This window comes from Drosophila bipectinata, chromosome XR (genome assembly GCF_030179905.1).
Source record: "Drosophila bipectinata strain 14024-0381.07 chromosome XR, DbipHiC1v2, whole genome shotgun sequence".
Lineage (NCBI taxonomy): Eukaryota > Metazoa > Arthropoda > Insecta > Diptera > Drosophilidae > Drosophila > Drosophila bipectinata.
In genome coordinates, this window is record NC_091735.1 from 16,696,183 (window position 1) to 16,720,068 (window position 23,886).

Consider the following 23,886-nt stretch of genomic DNA (forward strand, 5'->3'; position numbering starts at 1 on the left):
CGCATAATACACATGCAAATGTCAAAGCTGCCAGGCTGTCGCCATAAGCGTAAGCGTCACTTGTGCCACCTTACCACCACAGCCACCCACTCCCCCGTTCCACCACCCATCAATCCTCCTGCCTCCTCTCCCCCTTGAAGGCAACGGCCATCGGCGAGTTTTAGCGGATTTTGTTTGTGTTGGAATGAAAATCGTCGTTGTTTTTGTTATTCTTGTTGTTGTTTTTATTGTTGTTGTTATTGTCTGTCATTCCACGCGTTTTCTCTATGCTTCTCTAGCCGCCCAGAGGCGTTTCCAAAAAGGGGCCCGTCAATTTTAGGGGGTTTTCAATTCAAATACTTATTTTATTTAAAAATACTATTTCTTTTGGGTTATCTAAGTATGGTATTTATTTTAGATTTCTGCAAAAGTGATAAGTTAAATATTTAATAGATTATGTTTAATCCAAAGTTACTATATAAAACCTAAAATTATGCTTCATAAAAAATAAAGCACAAAAAAGTAGTAGTTTCCAATTATACAATGTTCGTTCTTAATTACCAGATAACTGACATAAATAGCCTCATAAAGTTAAGCTTTACATTTTCTAGTCTCCTCCTTAAGGAAAAAATTTATGTTTTTGTTTTATAAATGAAAATATAAATATTACTATTTTTATGCGTTGGAAATCACGATTTCTTAAAAGCGCGATTTAGAAATAACCCCTGTTTGATCGAATTTATAAATAATCTTTTTTTGTGTTCCAAGGCTAAAGGCTAAAACTTGAACACAATACATTGAAAGTTTCCCGCTAAGAATTTTTTTTACCTCAAATGCCGGGTATTTATTAAATATATAAATAAATGCTATTTATTTTCTAAGGTCTCTGAAGTTCCTTTCTATCTATGACATTCTTTTTGTTAAACTTACAAAGCTTATTTTAAAATGAATGATTGAATAATAAGCTTTTGAGGTAATAAACTACGTACTTCATATTTTTTTTCAGAAATAATAAATCTTATTTAGTTGTTTTTCCCAAAAGTGTATTCTTTGTAAAGTTATTGTTTTTTGTTGAATAATAGTGACAGAATGACAGAATAATGTATTCCTTAATTGAAATATTAATTCAAATGTTGCATTTTTTTATAAATTTTTAAATAATTGAATAACTATTTAATTTTCAATAATTTATTTTTGTTAAAAACACACCCAAAAATGTTGACAATGTTTATATGTTTATACCCCACATCCTAATAGATTGCCCTCTCTACCACAGTCAAAGAAACAAATACCTTGAAACAACTATAGAGGAAATCACATCTTACAAAAACTTAAACAAAACAATAGACTTTCTTAGAGCTACAAAGCTTTACCATTTAATTTAATATAAATTGTAACATCTATGTATTATTATCTAAAAACAAGCCCCTGTGCATAAACATTCATTCATAAACATATTTCGTTTAGCTGTAAATAATAAATGTTTATACAATTTTTTGTAAAGACAAGAAAAAAGACTGAAATAACTTTTAACTCCCACAAAAATATAAAAATAGAAACCCCTTTTAAACTCCAACGGAGGACGCCCCTGTTGGGGCTAGACTCTAGGAGGGTTGGTGTGGAATGGAGATAGAAGAGGTGTGTTGCTTCGTACGAGTGTGTGCAGGTCGAGTGCCAGTGCGAGTGTGGTGGGTGAACTTTGAAAAACTCACCACCGTCTTTTGGCAAACCGCTTTCTTCTTACTTTTTGCCTCCAGGCTTTCTTCTGCCTTATTGGTCTAAGATACACTGGAACTCTAAAAAGATGCCTGCAATAGATATTCTTTAAGCACTACTGGTAGAGACTTCTGAAATAAAAAGTAATTCACTTTTTTAAATGGTTGTCTGGGATTTAAAGAGAGGGAGTTACTTTGGAAAATGGCCTCCTTACAGAAAACTTTCTTCCTTTCTGGTTCTTTTTTTTGCGAGACTCTTGTTTGTTTGACGGCTTGTCTTGTTCTATTTGGCAAATTGTTTGGCACAAACAATTGCATATTTTTGCAGGCTCTCGAAATGCTTGTGACGTTCTTCCGGTTTTGGGACTTTTCTTTACTTTTCTATCTTTGCCCAGCCTGCGGGTAAATACCGCCGCAAAAAAAGAGAAAAAGAAGAGAAAAGAGAAGACAGAAATTGCGGCACTCAACACGTCGTCCCTCATACTCCATTTCCCTTTTCAGTTATTCCTTTCTCCCGAAACCCGTCTCTCCTTCTCTCTCGTTCTCTACTTGCTTACAACAATTACAATAACAATGGAGCAGGCGAAAAGAAAAACAAAAACAAAACTTGCGAAAGGCTTCCTCAAACGCTTTAAGAAGCTTTGCTTTTGTTTTTGTAGCCGGTAATCCGGTGCGTTAAGGATATGTTCGAGAAAGTGCATTCCAAATACTCTATTATGAGAAAATATGTTTTAAGCTTTGTGTTATTTTAAAAGATTTATTATTAAAAGATTTGAAAAAAAAGACTATTTTTTAAGGCCATTCTTTTAAGAATATGTAGCCGGTAATCCGGTGCGTTATGGACATGTTCGAGAAAGTGCATTCCATATACTCTTATATGAGAAAATATAAGTTTTAATATTGAAACCTATTGGGTTTTATGTTATTTATAAAGATTTATTAATAAAATAAACTAAGAAAAACTTTTTTTAACGGAATTTCAGACTTTTAAGAATATGTATCTTCAAGGTATCTCTCAGTCTCTTTTAAAAAAATGTTACATCTCATGTTTAGGGTGTTTCTGTGTTGGCACTTTTATATCTTTCTGCTTTATTTGTTTTATGCTTTCAAACAATAAGTGAAAAGCATGCTTAAGAAGCATAAACATCAGGAAACATTTCTTATCTTTTCGGTTTCAAATGCATCAGTTCATATATTCATCATAAATTCTTATATGATAATGCTTACTTACAAGTCGTGCTAAAATAAGGAAATTCGTATTTTGTATTAACTCAAAAAAATAGGATAAAAGTACCGGGTATCTTATTATCTCCCAAAACATTTAAACCTACTTATAAGTATCGGGTATTGCATAATCTTAGGTGTTTGTTTTTTCCCATTTTTATTATTATTTGTCGTTATATTTGTCTAGCTTCCAAGCATGATACAATTATATAAGGTAGTCCATTCGTTGACTTAAGTCCCTTATTTTAATTTTAACATAGTAAGCGTCACAGTCATTTTTTTTGCTTGGCCACTAAAAGGTTAAAGTTTTGAAAAAAAAATCACCTTTCAGTTTGACAGTTTAAAATTAAGGGACCAAACCCGAACGATATGTCAGTGGAATGGACTACCTTATATAATTGTATCATGCTTCCAAGTAATATGAAAAAAGCATGCTTTAAAAGCATAAGCATAAGAAAATATATGTTTTTTTCCATATGAACCAATCCATATTTTGGAAATCTGAATAATATTTTCTTAAGTAACTATTAAAATTACTATAAAAATAACTAAATAACTATAACTGTTTAAATTAATTTTTTTTACAGACAATAGTTATAAATAAAAAATACTAGAATACTAATACTTTACTAATTACTTTACTCTTTTCAACTTAACTATTAAAACTATGTCAAAAATTGTTAGCCCAATACTGATTATATTTAAAATGTAAGCCCAACTTTGTTTCTATTTAAAGAAAAAACCTTTTTTTGGGAAAAAATCCAAAGCAGGCATTGCTTGGATGTTTCCTGCTTGACCTTCCCCTTTGGCCCTCGCCAGTTTCTTCGCTTTTTGGGCCCCCGAAAGTCCTTATCCAGAGCTTTCATGCTCTGCCACATTCCATTGGATATAATAAATACCAAAATGCGATATAAAAGGCGGGCAAAAGAAATTAAAAATGCAAAGCAATGTAAAGCTCTTACGAAATACACAGCAAGAGAAACAATGGGATGAAGCGTAAAAGCAGGGGGGATTCCCAGCAGGACGAAATTATCCTTTATGTTTGTGTATTTTTTTGTGGTGTTTGATCTAGTATGGGTAGGGACACAACGTCGCTCTCACATACATACACGAAATTGGTTAAAAATGTCAAACGAGCCACATTCCTGCTTTGCTTTTGGCCTTGTTGGCCCAAAAACAGCAAAAATGGGAAAGTCGCCAACTAAACCAAACGAAATTGTTTCCAGAATTTTACCAAGAAAATGGATATATTTTCAAAATAAAATAAACAAGGAATGTCACTGACAATTTTAGGTGTGAACCGAACAAAGGCAGAGATGCGCCCTTCTCTGCGCTTCTCAAAAATGTGCTGTACGGCTATGAAACATTTTTATCCAAAACAGTACTTTATTTTGCTTAATTTTTGATAAATTAAAGTCATTTATTAAGAATGGAAAATGTCTTTGTGGGAATCCTATTAGGAAGCTAAAAAAACCCAATATAAAGATTTATTTTATTTTAAGTCCTTCTCCGCTCCAATTAAATTGTTTTCCCAAGGCTTTATTTAAAACCCGAATAACCTAATTAGTCAGAAAAGCAGCCAACTCTGATGGAACCAAACGCTTAGCCTTGGCCTATGCGATGCTATATTTTATTTAATATACATGTATGTGTTTCCATTGAATGTCTTGGCTGTAGCTCATCCACATTCACGTCCCCATCATCGCCTTTATCGTCATTAAACGGGTTCGTCATCATTGCCATAAAACTTTCTTTTAGTTCTGGTTCTGGTGATGGTGATGGTGCTGGGTTTTTGTTTTTGTTTGGTTTTGTTCCTGCCGCAACTTTCGCTGATTTCCCATCTCGCTTTGGCATTGGCCTTTTAGTTGATTTCCGTCCGACACGCTGCCTTCTTCTACTTTGGATGACATTGTTTTTATGACGCGACCTCCTCCCATTTTCCCCCAGCCCTTTTCCTTTTCACACACAGACAAAGGATATGCTCCCACTGCACGGACTATATAGTATATAGATTGTGTGGATGTGCACTGGGAGCCAACTTTGTTGGTGCGGAGGTCGCTCGGTCTTCGTTTCTCGGCTTTGTGCGAAACTGATCCCATTGCAACAAATAGCACAAAGGCTTTCCAAGCCGGCGATGGTGATTTTGATGGGCTGCCAATCACCCATATAGCCATATAGCCATAGAGCCGATGTGCTTTATTGACGCGATGTCTAACAGCAGAGGCCTTGGCTAAGCAATTTGGGTCAAATGCATATCAATTTTGTTGCTAATTAATTTCATCTAGATTCGAGAAAATGTTGGGCAAACTAAAAGCCTCTTTTGTGGTATTAACAATGGAAGGTGTATTCGAGGCCTTCTCTTGCCTTTTCCCCAAGTACAATTTTGGTTTAAAAAATTAGAATAGGTTTAAAATAGAATATTAGACCCTAGATCAATTACAAAAGATGCAAGTTCTAAATGAAGTATAGGTATCAAAAACTAAAACAAATATTATAAACTTAGATCAGACAAAATACAAGCCCTTCTCTACGCTTCTCAACATGTTTTCCTAAATGAAATGTTTGCATAAAAAAATTAGAACAAATATTATAACCTTAGATCAGCGCAGTGAGAAATTCTCTCTACACATTCTCTCTACATATTAAGGCCTTTTATCACCAAAGCGAGAACCAGGTCCTTCTCTGGCTTCTCAAAACGCTTTTCAAAGTGATATTTTGGAAAAAACTTAAAGCACATATAATATATAACGAATATTGGACCTTAAAAAAAAGAATTAAAAAAGAACCACGCCCTTCTCCACTCCAAACATTCCCAAAATGTTTTCTTTAGTTCTAGCGAGAACCAGACCCTTCTCTGCGCTTCTCAAAAAGTCATTCTTAATCCAAATTCCGTGTTAAACACAACAGAAATGAATTCCTCGGACACAGTTGAACAAATATTTACTGATGCGTGAATGGTGAGTGAACATTTCAACGAATTGGCTAACCATCCATGTTGCGTAAATGGAAGGTCGCGTTTATAATCAGATTCCCTGTAATTAAAATTCCCATTAGCGGATTAAAGATTCAAAAATCAAAGGTTGACGCAAAAAAGGAAAACTAATTAATTTATCAGATTGCATGGGGATTTGAAAAAGTTGTCCAGTGCCTACTATTTCCAGTTTGCGTATAAAAATCCACTTGAAGTTTTAAATTAGCTAGAAGTTGCCTTGACTTGCAGTTGACTTTTCATTAGCATATTAGGAATTCCCTTCTGTTAACATTTAAATTTATTTGCTGTAACCTGTAGTCTGCCTTTAAGCAACCAGATGAATAAATCTTAAAGTACACCTGGATTCCACATCTTGGCTTACAATTATGATTTAAAATTCTGGCCCACTAAACTACTGGAGGTGCCCCCTAAAGGCGGCTGAATAGAGTGAGCGTGTCGCATAATGCAGGCCAGAAACTAACCAAAAAGAAAACCAAACCCATAGCTAGGGGCTGGGCCACAAAACATTAGCGGGTCGTTGGCGAAAAACGTTGGCAGCCCCGGCCAAGTCCCCTCCTTCAGCGCCAACTGTTCCGTGTGTTTACCTTTCTCAAAGCGCAGGCTCGCTGTTTTCCCAGCCATCTGCCCAACCTGACCCACCCTTTGCTCTTTGTCCGCTCGACCTGCTCGTCACCCTTGCCTCATATTCAAAAAAAAAAAAAAAAAAATGTAATAGGAATCTCATTAAAATTGGGAGGAACAAATTAGGAAGTGCTGTTACATTTTTGGGGATTTCTCTGCGCTTCTCATAAAGGTTAGCTAGGTTTTGGTGCCTTCTCTGCGCTTCTCAAAAAAGTTACCTAGTATTCTCGAACATTTTCTCCAAGTGCATAGCCCTTTGTGAGGCTAAAAGCATTGGAATTTTTTTTTCGGGGCTTGCTTTTTTTAATTGCTTGGAAGGGAGCACGTCACGCGAATCCTAAAGCTATATAATAAGGCGGAAAGGAAGTGGAAACCGCAATCAGAGTGTGCGGCACAGGCCCAGGTTTATAAAGTTATTCATAAACGATGACGAAGAGCCTGATGATGAGGATGATGAGTGGGTGGAGGGCAAAGGCCAGTGCAATTAACCCCTGGGGGGCAACTGCAGTTTCCGTAGGTGAGCTGTGAGCGGGGACTGGGTAGGTGAGAGTGAGTGTGCCACCATCCTAACTTTTAGCCATCTCATCCGCTAAATGGGCGAAAATGCGAATATAATTTATTCAAAAATTGCAGCGACAAAAGCAGCAACCGAAATCAAATTGCGAAATATGCGGAAAATGGTCCCCCATAATCCAAACAGTTGCCAACGGAAAGGAGAGAGGCCTTTCCATCCATCGCTGTGGTCCATCTAAATATAGATCGATTTTCCCATACGCCCGGTTTTGCTTTTAATAGACTTTAAGTAAATGGATTCGCAACGAGCAGCGCTAAATTTAGTATGACCAAAAGCAAACAGTCAACAATCTGGGCTACGCAAAACATTAGGTTACATTTCCAATCGATCTGAAACGTGCCAGATGCCCCGCGAGCGGCATTTTCATGCTCGATGGCCGTTCTACGCGATTCTCATCTAAGCTTCTTGGTCCCTAATTGTTTATTTTTTGGTTTTCTCATTTTATTTACTAATTATAAGCCGAAAAGGGTAAACAGCACAGTCAGTCGATAATAAACAGGATAGAACTAGATGGTGATAGGTTCCTCGTCCATTTCTTCGAGTTCCTCCGGTTCGGCGCAGCACTTCCATGACTCTTGAACGCCAAAGTGGTAGATGGTCTCGTGGAAGTAGTTCTCACCCGGATTGATGAAGATGCGGGGAAAGTCCGGTTGATTCACAGCATCCGGATAGTTTTGGGGCTGCAGGCTGAAGCCGGCGTGCTGCCAGTAGCGAGTGCACTTCTTGCCCAGAATCGGCTCCTCGCCGTGCAGTTCCTGCGGAAAATCGTTGGCGGTGGCAAATCGTATGCTCGGCTGGTTGCTGTAGATTTCCATGAACCGGCCGGATTCGGGATGTAGAAACCGGCCAACATATCGCGTTATATTGGCATCGAACTCCTTGTCGATGGCGTAGCACACATCGTAGCCGGGAATGAAGCTCTTCTCGAACTGCCGAACCCTGTCGCCCATGAAGACGGGCAGCCGGATGTCGTAGACGGAATCGGTTACGTCTTTGAACTGACCCGTGGTCAGGATCTCTCCCTCCAACGTCTCCATTGTTTCGTCCGATTCGATGGTTATCCTGTGCTGGAAGATACCATCGAGCCCAGTGGTCTGACCGGCCAGATTGAAGTAGATGTGGTTGGAGATGTTCACCGCCGTGGTCTGATCGGTGGTGGCCTCGATGCGAATGAAGAACCTATTGTCGTCGTCGATGGTGAAGTGAATCATTACGGTCAGATTGCCCGGAAAGCCCTCGTGCCCGTCCTTCGATACGTGCCGCAGTGTGACCCCGTCGGGCCGCTTCATGTGCAAGTCCCAGATGACCTTATCGAAGCCCACGTAGCCGCCATCGATTTGGTGTTTCTCGTCGAGATTCTTCGAGATAATGACCCGCCGCTCGTCCATGATGAACTCCCCGTTGTTGACCACATCGCAGACCCGACCCACACAGCAGCCGAACTTGTAGTCGCGGTACTTGCTATACCCGGCCACATCGTCGAATCCCAGGACAACGTCCGCCAATTGGTGGTACGCATCGGGGACGTTGATGCTGTGCACTGTGGCGCCCAGTTGGAGTATCGACACCGACAGCCGATTGGTGTTCGTTATCGTATAGCGTCGAATCACCTGGGCCTGTTTATTGAAGGGATTCACCGCAATCCCGAAAATGTCCTCCACAACCTTAACCATGACTTGAAGAGTTGTATTTTGGAATTTGGAATTTTAATAAAAAGAGAAAGATTTGGGTTCCTGTTTAGTAGTCAGTTTGAATAAAAGTTTGATTAGAAAATAAAAGAAGGAAAAGACATACATTTGAAAAGCTAGGAGAGGGGCTTAAAGTCTCATTAGCTTAGATTTGTGAGAAGCGCAGAGAAAGGCCCTATACCCTATACTCTTACCCTAAACTTACTAGTACCACTCCCTTTCCATCATCCACTTAGATAATTGATTTCCCTCCCCAAAAAAGTCTGTTAAATAATTAATCCACCACTGAATCGAACCTCCAACGAATGGTTTCTGAAGGCTTATCATAAATCCAGTTGTTAATTGCTGCCATCAAGGCTGTTTACCTAAGATTCTTTGTTTTTTCTGTTGTGCCACCCAGATGATATCTCCGGGCAGTGCGTCCAATCGAGTGCATGTGTCACCTGTTTGAACATTGCAAAGATATGAAAAATGTGTGGCAGGAGCTGGCTTGCATTGACTTATCTTATCGTACAGTAGAACACACTACAAAATAAAACAGAACAAAGGCGGGGTGAAATTGAATAAAAACTTCCAGGTGTGTGATTTATTGGGGGATCCAGAACCGAACCCGAAACTAGAGCTAATCAAAGCGAAAGCGATATAAGCGAAAGCGGCCAACGGGATCATTATTTTGCCAATAACCGTGACAGGAATTATCATCATTTATAATAGCAATAACTGAATAATTGAATACGCTGCGATATATGACAGAGACAGAACAAAAGAGTAATTGCCATCAATTACTCTGCCCTTGCCCCATTACGGCTTCTTCGACAGCTGCGTGGCTTTTCTACACTGCACTTGGACTTTTATTTTGCATATTGGGTAGATATTTAAGGTGTGTATTAGTATGGGGAATAGTTTTATTAAATATGGAGTCGACTATTTTCCATAAAAAAGGTATAAATTACAAAATTCTTGTTGGGAGTACATGTTTATAATTCTCAACTGGTTATTCTCTAGGAATATTTGTGGAAATATGTACATATTTTAGAATAGAATGAGAATTTAGAATAATTACAAGTATTCCTTACTAGTTATGTAGTGGAAAAAACAGTTTTTAAAAATATGAAAATTTACCATCTATTCCGTTTATAGGAAAATAAATTCCTATAATTCCCAACTAGCATTTGGTCAACTCTTTTTTGAAAAATATCCATAGTAGGCCATATATTAACAAGTCTTTGATTATCATTTAGCTACAATATACATGTATATACATTAAAAACTAGTTATAGTTATTTTTTTTATAGTTGTGAATAGTTTATGTAACATAGTTTATGTAACATGCATTCTTACGATATATAAGTTGGGAAACTAGTTATTTGGAAAACATTTGTATTTTAAATGTATATACTAACTCTTTAATTCATTATTGTAGCTACTAGCTTTTTATGAAGTGACTAATCATAAAGTGACTATGACTAAAGAACCTCAAAAAGTTAATAAAATTTAACACTTTCATTATGTTACATGCATTCTTATAGTTCCCTACTAGTTATTTGGAAAACCTTTTTTTGAAGAATATATTTTAGATGGGCAATACATTACCAACTCTTTCATTCTTAAACTAATTGTTAGCCTTTTCTAAATATCTGAAACCTTAAAAACTTACTTACTTTATGTTACATGCATTTTTATAATACCCAACCAGTTCCCAACACTTCATTAGTTTATTTAACATATATTCTTATGATTCCCAAGTCCATTTTTCAAATACATATTAAAAGATTAATTATTCATCTATTAGAGTCTATCAATTTCCCGCAGTGCACAAAAGAATGACCCGTGCCCGTGCCCTTGCCCCAGCTTGGGGATAATGGCCAATACCTGCAGTTGGTTTTAATGGGTTTTCCGAAGTTGCCAAAGGCTTCTCCGCTCCGCCTGTCCAGGACGTTTCCATTGTGGCCATTGTTGGTTTTCCTTTTCCAGAGGCAGCAGAGCTCTCGGCACTCATGACACGGCTCATTGGTGAAATGTCGAATGGCAAAATGGTGTGCAAATAAATGCAAAATCATGGCTCGTCATCGGCATTTGTCCACTTAACCATTTTGGGCCATTGTTGGTCCGAAAGTTCAATGTCGGCCTTTGTTTGTCGGACAGCAGTGTCAGTGTCGGTGTCGCTTCTCACCTTTGCTATTTTGATTGGACAAGGTAAATATGTATCCTTGCCTCGCTCGGATAAGGACAGTGTTGACCTTGAAATTATAGAACTTCTGGGAGGCGTAAGCTTTCAAAAATCTGCCCGGTACCAGAAAATAATGGCAACAAACAAACAAACAAATAGCTACCCAAAAGGTCAGGGCATCAAATGTACTGGAGTTGTTTGCTTTTAATTAAAGGAAGCCGCTCCTGTAATTAGGTTTCAGTTTGCAAAACCCGGACTCGACCTGGACCCGGCGTAAAATGAGAAATACATTTCCTTTAAGCTCCAATGAAGTAATTCAAGGCATTGCTGAAATGATTGTCACTGAATTCAAAAGCCGGATTGTAATAGATATCTCACATATCTTTTAAGGCCTACTACTTCGAAATTAAATAGAAACTAATAATTGTCCAAAATTTCTAAATCTTTCGTGTCATGTTTATTGTTTATTCTTTGAAACTTTGGCCACAGGTATGTACCCCCATATCCCCATATTATTTGTTTATTTTCCTTCTGCTATAAACTCTGCTCATAATAATTATGAAAATTTGCTAAATAATCGTGATCTGTGCTCTGCAAATTTTCCTACACATTTTCCACTTTTCAAGGTGATTAGCAGGCAGATATTGAGTCCTATGGCCAGTCTAGCAAAAGCCAATCAACACGTTTATTACCCGACTTGTTTATGTTTATATTGACGGAACTCGTAAAGTTTGTTTTGCGCCGTCTCGAGGCCCCCTCCAGGGGAAAGTCTATAAATACTGCCGAACAACTAAACTTTGCTGGGGAAAATATCTCTTGAAATGGTGATTTGCCAGAAGATTAGACTCCTGTCCACGCAATTGATTTCAGATAAAGATTTCAGTTCTGAATCATTTTTCATGTCTTGCCTTCATTGGCATTTCAAGTATGAGGGTATAGGGTATAGGGGGGCTAATCCAAGTTCCAGAGTTCCGGATATGCAAAAAAGGGCAACTTGTAGTGCATATATATGCATTCCCTTGTACGATTTCCATGTTAAAGCCGCCTTATCGGACCCCGATGCCATGTCGAGCCACTGATTATGGCTGTGGGGGTTTCTCGAGTTCGAGGGAGGGGCAGAACATGATTACTTACGTCCTCCCCATGGGCCCCTAAACAAGTTGTTACACTTTGAAATAAACTATCATCTAGGGGGTCTTAAAAGAAAACTAGAGCTTATTTATACATATATGTGATGGTTAGTGGTTATATAGAATATATATCCGACTTATAGTGAGTCGATTCCAACTCCTTTTGAAGTATATACTTCTTGAAATACCAAGAAGAGTGTTTGCCAAGTTTGAGGTTAATAGATTTTAGATTTAGATTAATAGGTTAATATATTAGATTATGGAGACTTTAAAGATTTTAAATATATAATATAATTATTAAATCAAAGCTTTCCCTACTACGAACCTAGAAAAATTATAAACAAACTTCAAAAACCTCCTCAAAAGTTTTCTAAAAAAGACCTAAACTTCAAATAAAAATATAGATTATTAATTTTTTAAACATTTTTATTACTTTAAAGAGCTTAAGAGTTTTGTTTTTTACTGTAGTTCCATCTGTTCCCGCGTTTTCACACTCCCTGCTCGTGTCTAGCCCTGATTTTGCTTTGCTTTACATTTGCAGTGTGGGTGACGAGAGCTATTGGTGGGTGATATGGATGGGGGCTACGAGGGCGTCGGTACCGGGACCTTAAGCTGTCCCAAGTCGTTTCGTTCGTTCGCCTGGTTGGCGGCATATTTGCATGCAAGCATGACTGTACCACCCTGTCCACCTCCCAGCTAGCATTCCACTGAATACGAAAAAAAACACTGCTAGGGCTGCCTTGATTTACCATCGGGGATTATAATCCACAATAACAGCTTACAAATCGCCCAAAGCAGCCAGCACTGCGCTTTCAAATTAATTTCAATTAATTTCGTTCTACTTTCCAATGATTCAATAATCAGGGATTCATTTTTGGGAGCTTGCTTTGGAGTGGAATGAGTGCTTAAATATTTGGGTAGAAGTCATTCAAGTCCTTTATTTTTAAGCGTTTGTTTTAGAACCATTTTTATTTTATAGAATTCATTTGTCTTTAATTTTAAATAAGTGTTATATCATGTTTCTAAAAATAATTTAAATTTAAAATAGGCTTGGGAAAGGATTCAAACATAATATAATTTAAAATTCCTTTCAAAATGCATAGGTACGCGGATAATAATTTATTACACATACGCTCTGTTGGCTTTAAATAACAATTTTTTGTTATTTTTTCTTCTTTAAAGTATAAAATTATTAAAATAGATTTTTCATTAAGATATTAAAAATAAATATGGATTATAAAATGTTAAGGTAAAAAAGTCCTATGTTATGTTTAAGAAGTATGTATTATATATTACTCATACGCTCTGTTGGCTTAGGATGAAAGAGAACATTATTTTATTGTCCAACATTTTGAGCTAGGTTTTTCAAAATTTAAAAAAAAAGGAAATTATAAAATATTAAACTACAAATTCCTATGAATTAAATTTATGATGTATTAAATATAACTCATTTGACTTTTAATAAGCTAAAAAATTTCTTATGAATTCTATCTATGATATGTTGTTTATTAATATGTTTATGCGATGCTGAATTCACGAATTTATTTTGCGAATTTTTACTCATTGATGCTGAAATTATAGTTAACTTTCGTGTGTTGACGCATTTACGATATGGCTATTATGCGCACTCGAATCGGCTGAAATCGCGAAATGAAAACGTGAATTTGGCATCGCATAAACACAGTAATAGTATATGTACATATATCATATGTCATATATTATCCATACGCACTGCTGTCTTCCATTTGAATACTCTTTAAATATATTTTCAAACAATTTAAAATAAAATTGAACAGTTACTCATTTTATATTTAAACAAGGGCTTTAAACAACCCTTTACTTCAGTGGTCGGCTTAATGATAAATTAATATTAGGCAGTATTTGTAAAGCCTTTTATTTTTTAACTCAATTTTGTATTAAAATTTGGACTATAGCTACCAATATTTATACATTTGTAAGTCATCTAGTTAAGGATTTGTAGGCGAAGAACTCCCTTATATTATTTTATACTTAAAACTAATCTTTTATTTTTAAAATTATAATTTCAGATGCCTGGACTTGTGGTCTTCAGACGCCGCTGGTCTGTGGGCTCTGACGATCTCGTTGTTCCGGGTGCATTTCTCCTGACTATACACTTTATATGGTAAGTTTTATAATAAGACGTTGAATCCTTTAATATGCATTTACAATAAATACACTTTTTACTATTCTTTTCCATTTCATTCAATATATTTGGCTTGTTGTGACAGTTTTGTGATCGTTAGCGTTTCGTTGGTTATCTTTGAGTATAATACACGAATTTTAAGCGTAAAACTCTTGTTCTATCATCTAATAGGCTACTTGTTGATACTTTTTTGTAAGTATTCTTAAATTAATGACTAATTATTGTTTGATCTAAAGTGGGGATATAATATTTCAATTGCAGTTTCAATATGCGTAGAAATAGGTATATGTGTGATCTCGATGCGAGGAAGTATTCTGGATGCCGAGGCGAGAACCTCAATCAACATCTGGATATATCTCAAGAGCCGTAAGTTTTTTATATTTTATTTATGTTATTTAATTATACAATATATTATTTTAGTGGTAATCCTCTTCGACATTGCCTGGTTGATAGTGGGCTCCGTTTGGCTGGGACACTATTATTCCACCTCCCCCATCGATGATCCCAAAAAGGTTTATATAGGTCAGTTCTATTTTAATGTTTTAAAATATTTCATAAATAATTGATGTATATATTTTATTTTTATAGCCATTATTATCTGCAACTGGGTCCTGGTGGTCATCACTTTGATCACCATCTGGTGCACCTTCGATGCCGCGGGTCGTTCTTGGGTAAAAATGAAGAAATACCAACGTTCTATGCGGGAAACAGAGTCGAGATTTAATTATAAAAGAAGTAACTCCATGAATCGAAATTGGCGGCAGAGGTAAGTGTTTTTTAAATAAAAGAGGCATTATTATAAAGATTTATTGTTTTATGGGGGGATTTATTATGGAAATTTCGAAAAACCGTTTAAGGGGAGTAGGTGGTATAGGCTTTTATACCGAGTCCGCAAAAAATATAAAATTTCCTAGTTAAATTTTAAATACGTGAATCAAAAAGGTAAATAATTCTTCAAGTTTCATAGAGGTATGTTTTTGGGATTTAATGTTGAAAGCTGTTCATTTGAGAAATAGACTTATGAATGGTATAGTTTATGATTTATTCTTATTAATATTTATTAGGAAAATTTTTTATAAAGCGTCTTCAAAACTAAAAGAGAGTTAGTTCTATATTAGTTCTATATAATAGAGTTAGTTCTTCCTATGGAGGAGTTAGTCTTTCTTAGAAACGACTAAGTAATAAGCATAATGACTAGTTCTGGCTGGATTTCGTTCAGTTTTTTCTATAAAAGCGTGGATTTCAGTTTCAATTATCATATCATAGATGAGTCACTATATTTGAGATTTAATTTTATTAATACGTACTAGTATTTTATTAGTTTATTAAGTACGGCCCATACAAACGAAGTATTTCTTTTTCACATACAGATAATTAAAAAAAAGATAATTAATATTAAAAATAAACAAAAACCATTTCAAAACCTTCTCCCTTGCAGAAAAGTGATGAGAGCCTATCAGGACAGTTGGGATCATCGCTGTCGTCTGTTATTCTGCTGCATGGGCTCCTCGGAGCGGAACAGAAACTCCTTCACGGACATTGCCCGGCTGCTAAGCGACTTCTTTCGGGAGCTGGACGTGGTACCGTCGGATGTGGTGGCCGGACTGGTCCTGCTCCGGAAGTTTCAACGTCTGGAAAGGGAGGCGATTGTCAGGCAAAGGAAGAACGGCACCTACGAGTTCCTCAGCGGTGTACCGATCACGGAGCGTACCCAGTTCCTAGCACTCAACGATGCCAAAAACTATGACTTCTTTCAGACGGTCATCCACTATATGTACTTTGCCCAGGGCGCCTACGGCTGGCCCATGTACGTCATCATAAACCGGAGCAAGATGTGGCATCTTCTGCCGGAGTTGAAGTGAGTAATGGCTGCCATTTATTGTCTTAATTATTAAACTAAATATATACCATAAAATATTCAGGAAAAGGCAATCAAAGCTCTCAAATAAATATCAATTAGGACATTTAACAACTATAATTAAATATTGCCAGCATCAATCAGGCAAAATCAAAATATTTTACAAAAATATATTAAATCCGATAGATTTTATTTACTGCTGGAAAAATTATATTACCACATCTCAGGCCATAATTGAAAGCTTTTAGTATTGTATTTGCGTCAAAGCCTCACATTTAATTCAATAAAGCTGAAATATTATTTGTAAGCCATAGGAAGTGATTTATTTATTTTTTGTTTTGTTATGTTTCCTCCACCCCCTTGGTGTTTTCCATTAAAATTGTAATTCCATGGAATACGCCTGGCAACTCCAGTTCGGGTCCGGGGAGCAAAAACTCACTCTGATGAAACCGGAAAAAAGTTCACAGCATTTCGTGCAAATGCAGTTTTGTTTTATTCCGTCAGCTATTTTCCGGAAAATGTGAAAATTGCAAATACAAATATGTGTGTGGCCCCAGAAGCCACCGCGTAGGTGTGTCATGTGTTTTACATGAATAAACAAAAGTGAATTTGAGCTTTAATTAAAAAAATGCCAGGCCATTATGATGAGAAATGTTTACGCATTTGTTATGAATCAGAAAAGCCTTGAGAAGGCGTGTTAATTTGCGAGTTTATTTTGCAAGCACTTTCAAGGTTTCTGGAAGTAAAGGGACTTTAACAGGATGCGTTTTCAGTTGTATCCACTACAACTTTGTAAAGAGGCGGGGAAAGTACATTTTTTGGACAATACTGCAAGTGACAACATTTTGGTTATTTTATTGATGTGGTGGGGATGTGTTTGCTCCACTGGGCGGTTTAGTTTTATTTTGTTATACCCTTGCAGAGGGTATTATAATTTTGTCCAAAAGTGTGCAACGCAGTGAAGGAGACATCTCCGACCCTATAAAGTATATATATTCTTGATCAGGATCACCTCCTGAGTTGATATGAGCATGTCCGTCTGTCCGTCTGTCCGTCTGTCCGTCTGTCTGTCCGTCTGTCTGTCTGTCCGTTTCTACGCGAACTAGTCTCTCAGTTTTAAAGCTATCGTCCTGAAACTTTGCACACACCCTTCTTTCCTTTGCACGCAGTATATAAGTCGGAACGGCCGGGATCGGCCGACTATATCCTATAGCTGCCATATAACTGATTGATCGGAAATGGTATAACTTTTGTGTTTTTAGAGTTAGAGAGTTCAAATTTGACATGACAGCTATTTTTGGCAAAACATTATGACATGCCAAATTTCGTAAGGATCGGCCGACTATATCCTATAGCTGTCATATAACTGAACGATCGGAAATGACCCAACTCTCGTGTTTTTGAAGATAGAAAGCTGGAACTTGGTACAGATTATATTCTTAATCAGTTAATCCGACCTACCAAATTTCATAACGATCGGCCGACTATATCTTATAGCTGCCATATAACTGAACGATCAGAAATGGTTTTTGGTAGAAATACCAACTTTGGTATTTTTGAAGATAGAAGCTTGAGACTTTTTTTAGATTTTGTATTGTAATAAATTGGATTATATATTCCTATTCTCATAAGGATCGGCCTACTATATCCGATGTTTGCGATATATATCCGGTTTTAGCTGCAAGGGTATATCAACTTCGGCTCCGCCCGAAGTTAGCTTTGCTTTCTTGTTTTTTATTAAAAGGTATCTGAAATTATTTGGCTCTAATTAAAAATAAAGTTTAAACATGTTATGGGTTCTGGATAAAAGTAGAGCTCTAAAAAAAGGAACTCTAGCCTTGATGTAGGCATGTCTTTTTTTTTAGCTTTTCCGTTTGTCGGTCTATCTTTAAATTCATACGTTAGATTTCGTAAACAATAATCTATTAAATTAGCTTATCTATATTTATAGGTCCTGGTATTATACAAAATTATGATTATAAAACAAAATATAAAAATATACAAAGAGCTTAACAAAAGGGTCGAAGTTCTCTTGTCCGCGTGTCTGTTTTTCCGTTTAGATTAAATGCTATTTTAATCAGATAAGATTATAGACATTAAACTTAATACATTAAACTTAATTCTTTTGTTTTTTTTTTAAATTTAAAGAGTATAAGTATTCATAAGATATACTATATTAGAAGGTCGTCTGCTTCTTACTTATTTTTAAAGACATTTATTTAAAAACCATTTGTCCGCAATTTTGATTTTATTCGCTTCTACTACAAACTTAGATTTTTCATAAAAATATCTCCCACCCTCCAGATGCTTTGGCTGTTTCTGTGGCAACGGCGACGATACTGAAGTAATCCAGGACAACTGCTGCCTCTGCAACTACGCAGCCCTGAAGAAAACCCTCCAAATGGGCGACATCGACATCGTGTACGCCACCTACCACGTGGACGTGGGCGAGACGCCCTTCTTTGTGGCCGTCGACTACACCCAACGGGCTATAGTGATCAGCATTCGCGGTACCCTGAGCATGAAGGACATACTCACGGACCTGAATGCCGAGGGCGAGGTCCTGCCACTGAACCCGCCGCGGGACGATTGGCTCGGCCACAAGGGAATGGTGCAGGCGGCGATCTACATCAAGAACAAGTTGCAGGAGGACAACATAATTGAGAAGGCGCTCCAGAGGAATCCCGACCGACAGACGCACTCCTTTGACCTGGTGCTGGTGGGTCATTCTTTGGGCGCCGGAACTGCGGCGATACTGGCGATACTCTTGAAGCCCGACTATCCCACACTGCAGTGCTTCAGTTACTCCCCTCCTGGAGGACTTCTCAGGTGGGTTTGATCGCGTCTCTGAGGGTTTACTGATCTGTAGTTTGTTAATGGTTTTTGGTAACAGTATGCCCGCCGTGGAGTACTCCAAGTCGTTCATCACCTCGGTGGTTTTGGGCAAGGACGTGGTGCCCAGGATTGGCTTGAACCAAATGGAAGCCCTGCGAGCAGACCTAATAAATGCCATTCAGCGTAGTGTAGATCCCAAGGTAGGTATTATATAAGTTTTTAGAAAAATAATACTTTAGAATGTTATCTTCTAATGAATATTTCCTTGTACCATTTTAGTGGAAAACGATTTCCTGCTCAGTAATTTGTTGTGGCTGTGGACCGGAGCCCACCTCCGTGGTGCACATGTCCGGCCAGGACACGCACATAAATCAATATCAGGAGGTATTCCCCGCTGATATTTTTCATTCCCTTGAATGGCAATAACATTATATCCTTTAATTCTTCCGCAGGAACGTGGCACTGCCCGTTCGACCAGCGCCCATCCGACGGATAGCTCCATTGCTTTGACGTTGCACCAGCCCTTATATCCGCCCGGTCGCATCATCCACATAGTGCGACATCATCCCAAGGCTGAAGAGTGAGTTGATAATATACCAAAATAAACAAAAATAAAATGCGTTAATCCGAATCCGTATTCCGGCATTGGCATCCGCATTTGATTCCGCCTCGACCCCAAAAGCCCGTGTGATTTATTTGTTGTCGTTTTGTTTGATTCGAATTGAGATCCGAGTTCGTCAAAGATCACAGATCCGCGTCTCTGACCAAGGTCCGTGCTAATTGAGGGGCTTATCTGTCGCCTCCAGTGAGAGTCGCGAGAAATGCCGGACTGATCCGCGAGTGAGTCAGTACCATCAGGTGCCGGCCATGACGTCAGTAATATAGATCTGAGCTTCGCAAAAAACTGGGTCATAAATTCAATATATCAGTTTTTTTTAGAGGGGGGGGTTTATAAATCTTCATTCATTGTTAATCAAAACTTGATAGTGGGGCTTATAAATCTAATTCATAATCATCCATCAAGCTACATTCACTGCCACTCGATATTGACTTTGCAATTCACTATATTCACTGCTAGAAATGATGTCAGCTTTTTTCTCAGTGCACGATCTTGCTGTCACCTGAAGAGCATTGAACTCTACGGGTATTGAGGTCGGGCCCTTCGCGGTTCGTCAACCGAAAACCTCTAATTTCTGTCCAAAGATTGACATACCCGTGAGATTTATGTAACAGCTCGTAAGAAACGTGATGTCTCAGTTACTGAGATCACCAGTAACATTTACTTGAAAGCCTAAATTTATTTGTTAAAAATATTACTTAAAAATGTACTCATAAATATTACTGTTTCAAGGGTAAAGTCTCACTCAAAGAAAAGCTTAGACTGGAAAAGTTTCTCATTCCATTTAAGAATATTCTTTTTAAGACTAGAAATAATTTAAAGACAGCGCATCATATAGTCGGATATGTCTCGACTACTCTCACTTGTTAAAGTTTGTTTGATTTTGTTTTTGTATTTGTGTTGCTGAACTTGTTTTTGTATTCGTTTTCACCAAACGAACGTGTTTTTGTTGAAAATTTCTGTTTTAAACCCCCAAGCCCCCCAAAAAGCCCTTAAAAACGTAACAGAACAAACAAAAAAAGAAAATAATTTTCAAAAATATTTTTTCAGGCAAAAATACGACAGTGGTTGGAGGTAGGCACACACACACCCACACCCACTCACACTATACACCCACACACCTACAATGTTCAGATTCAGATACAAATCGCATCCAACAGATTGAAAGATGAAGAGCTTGAGAGCCGTGCTGCAGTAACTGAACATCTATCTCTATCTTTGTTTATCTCTCCACTCTCTCTTTCTCTCTCTCTGTCTCTGTCTCTGACTCTGTCTCTTTCTTTGTATCTATGTCTATCCTGCTCTTGCTCGTGCTCTCTCTCTTTCTTTCGCACACTTTCTCTGTGTTTTTTTTTAATTAGCTTGTTTGGTTTGTTGTGTGTTCGAAAGAAGAATCTTTTAAATTAAAAAAAAATATAATATTTTATATAGATCTTGTATAATTTTTGCATGGTGCATGTCTCATTCCATCCCTTTCTTATGGTAGAGTCTATCTCCGTAATCGTGTCTCCCCCTCTCATTCTCTCGTTGTCTGCCCCTCTTGCTCACACTCACATGAGTTGTGTCCTTATCAGTTTTTTTTTAGAGAACTAGAACCCCCAGCATGAATTACGATCCAAAACTTGGAATATATTTCAGACTCAAGCAGATTCCTATGATATTTTACATATATAACTTTTTTTGTGGTAAAAAATAGACTAGCAGGACTTTTTGTAATACTTCCCCTTAGAAAGTAGTTTGGTATTTAATTTCTGAAAATTTTTAAAACGAACAGTATTCTAAATATGGTTTTGTGTATTTTTGCAGAAATGTTCTGAAGAATCGGGAGCCCGTCTACCAGGCCATCTGGGCCGATTCCACGGATTTTGACGAGGTGCTGATATCACCGGTAATGCTGCAGGATCATATGCCCGACAAGGTCCTGGCCGCTCTCAAAAAGGTAATTTCAGAGTTCGAGGACGGGCCCAGCTCCTCGGAGCACAGCTACTCCACAGCCAGTTGATCTGATTATTTTGGACTGGAGTTGAATGGGAATGGGAATGAATCACCCGTACCCTCCTAGTACACCTAGTACACCGTGGTCGTCGTCGTTGTCCTTGAATCGTACATATATATATATATATATAGTCTAACTATAGACCCTAGAGCAAACGTATATGTATAGCATACATACTATATAGAGTACGCAGCACCGATCTAGTTAGTTCTTGTATGCTCTACCTTGCCCACTAGTCTAGCCTCATGTTTTCGGGGGGGTAAGGAAGAAAAACAAGAAAACTTTCTAAGAAAAAAAATACCAAGAACACTTGAAAACATAAAGCAAAGCCACTTGAACACAAAAGAACACACTCCCTCAGTCATGACAAGCATAAATGCCTTACTATCTTAATGTATATTTCGGTTACGTTAATGCTATCTAGTCTAAGAGTTATTGCTTATCGTTTATAATTTCGAGTAATGTTACCATATTATTTGTGTTAATTTATTGTCATTTAAGTTAATGAAACAGAAACATTGAACCGATACTTAGCCAGTCCACTATTTTGTATTTAGGGCCTTGACAATGGACTTTGAATGTTTACAATTACGCCTAAGTTATGTATTTAAATTGTATTGTATTTTGTTTGTAATTCGCCTAAGTAATCCCTGTGTCTGTCCATTTAACGAGTAAGCTGAACAAATGTAATTTGAATTTCGTCTCCCCAATCTCTGTGTCACAAAATGCTCTCCACGAAATAACTCACTTTTGAGCCGATTCCTTAGCCGGATTTCAACTGGATTGATTTCTTTATTTTTATGATGATCAATATATACAAATTTTTATTTTGAATTATTGCTTTTTATTATTTATTGTAATCAGGCGTTGTGTGGGTATCTATGAAGTTACTAGAAAAATGATTTCAAGACTTCAATAGCTATTTTTGGATTTTGGAAGCACCCCAGTAGTTATCACCGCTAGTATCTGGTTTGAAATTTATTGCAAAATGATAATTTAATTTAATTTTTATGCGGATTTGATTTGGTAAGTTTATTGATTTCATATTTTATGCTTTGTGTCCACAAAACACCGACATAAACACGATACATCTGCTGCATGGGAATGGTTGTTGGTTGAAATGTTGTGAAGCTTATGTAATGGCTTAGCTGGGGAAAGGTTGTATGCTTAGATGCCAGTGAGAGAGTAGTGGATCCTAGCTAAAAGGACCTTCGTCTGACTCCCCCAAGTCGAGTTTTCCCGACCCATCCCGATCGTACTCAAAAACCTAATTAAGTCGAATTTTGTGTAAAAACTGATGAACTTAATAATGCTTCTTGTTTTGCTTCTTTTCGAAACATAACTATTTCCGATAAAATACGATAATTACGATAAACAAATATCGTTACCGATCTTACCCGATGATGTGCACAGGTCGTGTCTTGTAGAGATCGAACCGTAAAGGCATGTACCTCTCGTAGACGTAATGATAACACGACAGTAACTACAACTACAACAACAACTACGACAACACAAAATACTGATACCAGGTACAGCTGCCCGCCAACTTCTATATAAGAATAATATAAAAAAAAACAATAAACCGCCAATCTCGAATTAAATCATTAAACAAATGAACTAAAGCAACTTTCCATTTTGCTCTCTCTAAAAAAAAAACCAAACAAAATTTCTTATTATGTCAACCGAATTACAAGTCTCTCTCTCTCTCTCTCTATCTCTCTCTATGTATATTCTCTCTCCCGCTCTCAACCTAACCTCAAACAAATAAAACAAAAACAACCTGTTATTTTGTATTATCTCTAAATGTAATTGAAATCGCTGTGTATGTACAACGAATATCGATATTGTGTCTCGCACCCGTAAGCTCCCACTAATCCACCCCACCCAGACAAACACCCCCCCCCCCCCCCCCCCCTCCCACCAAAACGAACTATTAATCCATATGCGCAACTGTACCACCCACTCGCTCCTTGACTCAACTGTACTTAGTCACACGCTATCTGCATATGCATCTGTCCTTTTCACTCTCGTTCACGTGTCCGACTGTACATACATACTTGCATCCCACTCTCGCTCGCTTTCTCTATCTCTCTCGCTCGCAACATACATATTCGTCTCTTTCTGCATATCGCCATTTAAATGTAACCACCAGCTGTATAAAGCATGATTGATCGATTCGATTGCTGGATAAACGATTGATCGATTACTTCGATAAATATTGGAAATGTATCTGGCAATCAATCAATTAATCGACTAAAAGTTTCAGTAGGACTTTAAACTACATACATATTTTCAAGATGGATTCAAAAGTACAGGATGAT

At 37.3% G+C, this 23,886-nt stretch overlaps 2 protein-coding genes across 9 annotated transcripts in view; one reads left to right on the top strand and one right to left on the bottom strand.

Moving 5' to 3' along the window:
- The window catches only part of inaE (inactivation no afterpotential E), a 33,634-nt gene that overhangs the window by 7,565 nt on the left and 2,183 nt on the right, over positions 1-23,886 (top strand). For 3 of the 8 annotated variants that reach the window (XM_070282935.1, XM_017243381.3, XM_017243388.3), the window contains exons 3-14: positions 14,142-14,236; positions 14,343-14,449; positions 14,519-14,623; positions 14,678-14,779; positions 14,846-15,023; positions 15,696-16,115; positions 18,420-18,944; positions 19,009-19,150; positions 19,230-19,334; positions 19,403-19,530; positions 20,620-20,643; positions 21,376-21,508. In XM_070282935.1, coding sequence (XP_070139036.1) covers positions 14,142-14,236; positions 14,343-14,449; positions 14,519-14,623; positions 14,678-14,779; positions 14,846-15,023; positions 15,696-16,115; positions 18,420-18,944; positions 19,009-19,150; positions 19,230-19,334; positions 19,403-19,530; positions 20,620-20,643; positions 21,376-21,508 — 2,064 coding nt within the window. Of the gene's footprint in view, positions 1-14,141; positions 14,237-14,342; positions 14,450-14,518; positions 14,624-14,677; positions 14,780-14,845; positions 15,024-15,695; positions 16,116-18,419; positions 18,945-19,008; positions 19,151-19,229; positions 19,335-19,402; positions 19,531-20,619; positions 20,644-20,677; positions 20,764-21,375; positions 21,509-22,978; positions 23,095-23,429; positions 23,476-23,886 lie in introns of those variants that run through there. The other 5 variants (XM_017243403.3, XM_017243412.2, XM_017243420.3 and 2 more) reach the window with 5 other exon arrangements.
- LOC108126752 (galactose mutarotase) lies at positions 7,522-8,874 on the bottom strand. The gene has a single exon (XM_017243436.3). It carries the CDS (start codon positions 8,776-8,778, stop codon positions 7,612-7,614), a length of 1,167 nt encoding a protein of 388 aa, XP_017098925.1. The 5' UTR covers positions 8,779-8,874; the 3' UTR covers positions 7,522-7,611.

Bases quoted from the DNA above. Each gene is read 5' to 3' on its own strand.
- LOC108126752 (XM_017243436.3), bottom strand. From the start codon at position 8,778: ATGGTTAAGGTTGTGGAGGACATTTTCGGGATTGCGGTGAATCCCTTC.